At 38.6% G+C, this 6,567-nt stretch overlaps 1 protein-coding gene across 1 annotated transcript; it reads left to right on the top strand.

Annotated features, from left to right (window-relative positions):
* The first annotated feature begins 4,352 nt into the window (after positions 1 to 4,352).
* Positions 4,353 to 5,291, top strand: LOC101994027 (olfactory receptor 14J1-like). The gene has a single exon (XM_005360494.2). The coding sequence runs from the start codon at positions 4,353 to 4,355 to the stop codon at positions 5,289 to 5,291; it is 939 nt and encodes a 312-aa protein (XP_005360551.1).
* Positions 5,292 to 6,567: the final 1,276 nt, after the last annotated feature.

Here is a 6,567-nt window from a genome sequence, read left to right as displayed (position 1 = left end):
ATGTTAAAAGCACTGACCCCTCTTCCAGAGGTCCTAAATTCAATTCCCAGCAACCAGCAACCACATGGTGGCTCACCGCCATCTGTAATGAGATCTGGTGCCCCCTTCTGGCCTGCAGGCATACACACAGACAGAATATTTAATAAATGGGGGGCTGGAAAGATGGCTCGGAGGTTAAGAGCATTGCCTGCTCTTCCAAAGGTCCTGAGTTCAAATCCCAGCAACCAGCAACCACATGGTGGCTCACAGCCATCTGTAATGAGGTCTGGTGCCCTCTTCTGGCCTGCAGGCATACACACAGACAGAATATTTAATACATAATAAATAAATAAATATTAAAAAAGAATTAATAAATGCTACCTTGGGGGATTTTAGGCATTGCTGCTAAACATATCTTAGGACTTCCTAGACATTTTCCTATCTTGAGTAGTCATAATTGATAGCCAGAATAGTTGCTGAGAACATGAAATTCCTGAGTGCAGAGATCCAAGATGGAGATGGGGCCATCTCAGCATGTCAATCTGACATCAGCATGGCCTCAGGTGGTAACTCAGACCACAAGCATCCACATGGCTCTTGATGGTAACAAGAGCCTTGGATATCAATGAGGTGCCGCACTGTGGCAAGGCCATGGGCCCAGACATAGCCCTCAGTGGCAGTGTAAGCCGCCCACATCTCAACCTGTTCCTCACAGCCAACCCCTCTTCAGTTCCACCTCTATCCACAGCACATAAACCACTCGGCTTTTTTTTCAATCCTATCTCTCCACCTCATGCTCATGATCCTAGAGCCCACCCAGACACTGCCATGGTGTGGGTACAGGAGAGCTGGCCATGGTGGTGTGGGAAAGCTAATCCTGATGACGTCGATGTGGCAACTGGCATGGGTGAAGGAGAACTGGCAGAACCATAGCCACAGGATCTCCATGACGTGGGGCAACAGCAGGAGAGCAGAGAGAGAAGTCTCAGTGAGGGCCCAGTATTGATGCTGCAACAGAAACCAGGGGCCATGAATCAGATCAATAAGTCATTGAAATAAACATTTGTAAGCAAAGCTATTTAGGCAAAAGAGTATACTAGGTGACACAATGCCACTACATTGAATGACTATGTGATGGAAAGGAAGACAAAAAGGAGAGAAGTGGCACATAATAGCAGAACTGGAGACAAGATGGGGTATGGGAGAAGGCTGTGTTTGAGAGAGGAGCAGGTCAATGTCCATAGGGGTTGGTGAAATGCTTTTTCCTTTTCATTTTTTTAACTTTTAATTTTTATTTTTATTTTATCTCTCATGGGAAGGTTTCAAGCATGGAGGACAGACATGGAAGGACAGGGAAATGAGTGGGATTGGGGTACATGCTGTAAAATACCCAAAGAATCAATTTTAAAAAGGTTAAAAGAACATGAAATTCTTTGTATTGCTGAAATTTCAAGGAGAAAAGAAAATATCAAAGCTAATTCTGAATTTTCAAAAGACTTTGTAGAGTTCAAGTATTTTTATGAATATTTACATTTTCTTTTGTTCTTTCATAAATGCACAGTTTAGCTACACAGTAGCCTCCACCTGTGTGTTCAGACCCTCAGATGCTAGACTAGGAGCTATTGCCTGCAATGGCTGAATCAGAAACACTGGGTATGGCTCAGAGGGTTCAGAGCTGTAAACAGCTCCCTGGGAGATTCACAGATCTGCTAAGGACTAAAAATCACTGAGCCAGAACACTAAACCCCAAGCTCACAAAATCCCTCAACAGCTGTGTGAAAATTTTAGTGACTCCACGTCCCAAGTGATACAGGGCCAGAGTAAATGAAATAACTTTGTCTAATTGGAACATCCTTTTCGAAGGACAGTGTGCACAAACACACCCCTCCTTTCTCCTCCTCAAAAAAGCAGCTCAACACAATTTCTCTCCAGAGACATAATATGGTTTCAAAATCTGCTATTGTGGGCAAGAAATATCAGAATTTGCTGACCAGTTTGGAGAGCTGCACACACAGCAAGACATACTGAGTGAGTTTACAAACTTGAGTAAATATTGTATGAGAATTCTAACAAGACTTTGTAATCTTAGTGTGGATAAGCAAGACTAAAATCATAACAAGGAAGCAAGGACAACTTATTGAAAATAAACTGATTTTTAAAATTTATATGGACATAATACAGAGCCATATGAGAAGACCAGTGAATGAGAAAAGTTAGCATGTTACTTTCTTGTATTTGTGATACTTCTGTAAACTATTAAAACATTTTTTCAACAGCTCTCAGATGTCAACAAGAGTAAAAAGCCCTAGATACACATGTTCGATGTGATTGTGATATTGTACCTATGGCTTTTTTTGGATATATGTAAATTTTTATAACTCATAAGCCAATACTGTTATTTAAGTTATGAATGCTTATATTTTTCCTATTAAAATGCTTAACTCCAGGCTGATGAAGCTGTCTGGATCAAGCAAAACCAGTTTTAGGGAGGACCTAGACATGGCTTCTGTCTCATTTCTATGAATGATCAATATTACTCACCTTTCTTACCTCACAGTGTATTGTTTGATTTGTCAGATTAAAATAGTAATGTTAAATGAATGAATAGAAAAATTATTACAAACAATAATTATATGTTTATTATTTTACCAACCTCAAGGAAAAATACTATCAAAGAAGCAGATTTTTGGGAGCAAGAAAACTATGAGAAACCTGAGTGGGATCTCAGGTCTGCACTGATTTCTGTTATAGGACACGAGGCTTGAAGAAATCAAACAGTATGGGGATATTCTAAGGGGATTAAAGTTATTACTTAAGATACACAGGGTGGGAGATAAGAGGCTTTCACACATGAATTGTATCATATGAAACAAAAGTTATCAAGTTGATTTAACTTTAGATGATCCTTTAGATGAAGGATCTTTCTATGAACCGCACATGGTTTGAACTCAGCTGCTATGGCCACAGGTCCCGGAATTCTTTTTCTCATGTCATGCGTGGGTCTAAAACCATTTTCATTGTAATCAAACCCCAATATCACGTAATTAGACATAGGTTTGGGATGATTTGGTATCAGGTTCATTCCTTGCAAAAGAGATGTGAGGGAGGTGGAGTGAGTTAGTTCTGTCACAGGAAAAATGCCACTAAATGGAGAATGCCTCAAGATTGAAGATTGATGTCAATTTTATTCTGTGTTTGCATTTGTAAGTATATGAATTTTAAGAAGACACAAGAAAATATCTGGTGATGTTTCACAGGACTTAAAACCTCAAAAGACTGACTGAGCATGTTTGGTCTTGTTGCCTAGAATGCAGTAAGAGAACACATGCAGAAAGCTGACACTTTATTAAGTTCTCTTCAACCCTCAAACATGAACATGCATCTTGCAAGGAGAGAATGATCGGTTATTTTCAATCCCCCAAATATCAAAGCAAAGTACCGAAAACTAAAGCATGACTTCTCTTCTATCTGAAACATAAATGACTTTAGTTTTCTAGTCTCTTATTGAAGTTAGACCCTGGATTTTGGCCATTTTCCTCCACATCTTTAAGCACCTCAAGAACTCACCATCTGTCTTTGCTTTGTGGCAAGTTCTAAAAATTATTTGATTGCTGTACCTGAAGGCTATTAGTATAGACATCACTTCAAACAGAAGATGCTCATCCCCTAAAGTACTTCACAAAATGAAGTAGAATGCATAAATTGACAGTGGCATGTGAGTATTCCCCTTGAGCAAGTGCTTTTTGATCTTGATTTCAATACCACTGAATGCTAATTTAAGAGCAATAAAACTGCTCATTTTCATACTTGATTCTACAATGACAGACCCTCTCTCTTTAATGACAGCATTATTTGCTAAAGAAAATGCCTGTTTCCAGTGGACAACAAAACTATATTTTAATTCCTGGTACATTCCCTATACATGCCCATTCCATCTGCTAAATGTCCTATACGCATAACCAGTCCTATGTTCAAAAACCTGTCATCCACAGCCCATCACTGACTTTCCCATTGATGACTCAAGTAAAAGCAATGGGTTTCAATTGAAGCAATGGAATTGTGCTTTTTTATAGGGCAAACACAACTATGTTCCTTGAGAAAACCAATGATGGACTGCATGAATATTTACCTGTAACTACTGATTTGAAAGAATAATGCGAACTCTATGAATATGAGAAAATTGTGATCTCACTTATGTTTCCCAACAACTAGAGTGTGTCCAGTTTAATACACACACATACTAGACATGAACTGAGATTATTGAATTATTGAAATAAATACTGATAAACAAATAAATAGTGACTCAGTATCTTTATACTGCATTTACTATATCAGTTTATTCTTCAGCTGCTACCACAATTTCTATTCTCAAAATGTCTGTGAGAAATATAACCACAATGAGCGGATTCCTCCTGACGGGGTTCTCTGACAACCATGAGCTGCAGATCTTGCATGCTTTGCTCTTCTTGGTGACATACCTATTGGGATCAGCAGGTAACTTCACCATCATCACCATCACAACGCTGGACCCTCAGCTCCAGTCTCCAATGTATTACTTCCTGAAGCATCTTTCCCTTCTGGACCTCTCATCCCTTTCTGTCACAGTTCCCCAGTCTATTGCCAATTCCCTGGCAGGCAGTGGCTACATTTCATATACCCAGTGCATGCTTCAGGTTTTCTTCTTCGCAGCTTTTGCGTGGGGTGAAATGGCCATTCTTACAGTGATGTCATATGATCGTTATGTGGCTATTTGCTTTCCGCTGCACTATGAGGTCATCGTGTGTCCCAGAAACTGTAGGTTGGCTGTGACAGTTGTATGGCTAAGCAGTGGCATCTCAGGAACCCTTTATATAGCAGCCATATTTTCTATCAGGTTCTGCAGAGCCAAAATAATCCACCAGTTCTTCTGTGATGTCCCCCAGCTGCTCAAGCTCTCCTGTTCTAATGATTACCTTGTAGTACTAGGAGTGGCTGGTTTCCTGTCTGCGCTGGCCCTTGCCTGCTTCGTTGGGATTGTCATCTCCTATGTGCACATATTCTCCACGGTTTTCAGGGTGCCCTCTGCTGAAGGCCGGTCTAAGGTCTTCTCTACTTGTCTGCCCCCCCTTTTTGTTGTCTCATTGTTTCTTTCCACCGGCTCCTGTGCATATCTAAACCCAACCTCAGACTCCCCAACTGTCTTAGATCTGTTGTTCTCTGTCTTTTACACAGTTCTACCCCCAGCACTCAACCCTGTTATCTACAGTCTGAGAAATGAGAGCATAAAGACTGGTGTGAGGAAGTTATTGTTGAGTTCAGAAGTCACTGGTTAGAGTCAATTTTGTCCTCTTGTTACTAACTGCTCAATTATACACTGAATGTTTTTAATCATTATTATTTCTTCAATCTATAATGTTAATGAAGAAGAATAATTATTTTCTATAGTAAACTACGTTGTATAACCATTGTCCTTGTGCAAGTGCATTGTCTGATTTCTTTGCATTTTACTATTAAAAATGCTGTTTCTTCAAATTAAGAAAAATTAGAAGCCTTGTAATATAGATCAACTACTTTTTACTTCCTAATGTGTCCACACAGAGATAACACTAAAAATATCTGTGCATGTCTTAACACTTTTGCAGAGGTAATATTAGAATAATAAAAGGACAAAAGTGATACTATTAACCCCACTTATACCCACTGAATCATAATTTCCAAGTCAATCATTTATTTTCAAACTTTAATTTTAAAGTCATTTTTGTCTATCAATATACATATTGACATAAATTTATATGGTATCACTGGGTACATTTACATAGCATAGTTTACAGATACAATTTTCCTGAAATGCAGTTTTCAATTCATATTAAAATTTATCTATCTATATCTATATCTATATCTATATCTATATCTATCTATATATCTATATATACATATATATATATTTGTTGTTGTTGTTGTTGTTTTTTCAAGACAGGGTTTCTCTGTGGCTTTGGAGCCTGTCCTGGAACTAGCTCTGTAGACCAGGCTGGTCTCGAACTCACAGAGATCCACCTGCCTCTGCCTCTGCCTCCCGAGTGCTGGGATTAAAGGCGTGCGCCACCACCACCCGGCTCTATATATATATATATATATTCATTCATTTTACCCATACTAAATATCTTCAATATTTAATTATTATTGTAAGTAGTAATACAAATTGAAGTTTTGTCTTTATAATTCTAAAAGACAGATTTATAATTCTAAACAATAGCTTTATTGAATCAAAGTGTACAAAATACTCAACTCTCTTAAATGTTGTGACTGTATTTCTTTCCAAAAATAAATCATTTATGTGTGTCGGGGCCAGTCAGCCTGTTGATCAGTACCTGAATAGGAAGAGTGAGGATTTTAAAAAGGAGGCAAAAGACAGAAGATAGAATTGGGAGGGCTCTCTGTGAATAATGCAGCAACCCCAAATTTTTTCTCATAGTACTTTTATACCCAAAGCAAAAAGAGGGGGAACATCTCCTTACCAGTGTTCAAGGAACAAACAAGCATAATCACCTCCTTAATTCTCAAAACATCTAGTAACTTCACCTTTGGCAAAACATCCTGTTATTTGGGAAA

Source organism: Microtus ochrogaster, linkage group LG2, assembly GCF_000317375.1.
Source record: "Microtus ochrogaster isolate Prairie Vole_2 linkage group LG2, MicOch1.0, whole genome shotgun sequence".
NCBI lineage: Eukaryota > Metazoa > Chordata > Mammalia > Rodentia > Cricetidae > Microtus > Microtus ochrogaster.
This window is presented reverse-complemented; position numbering and strand designations above follow the sequence as displayed.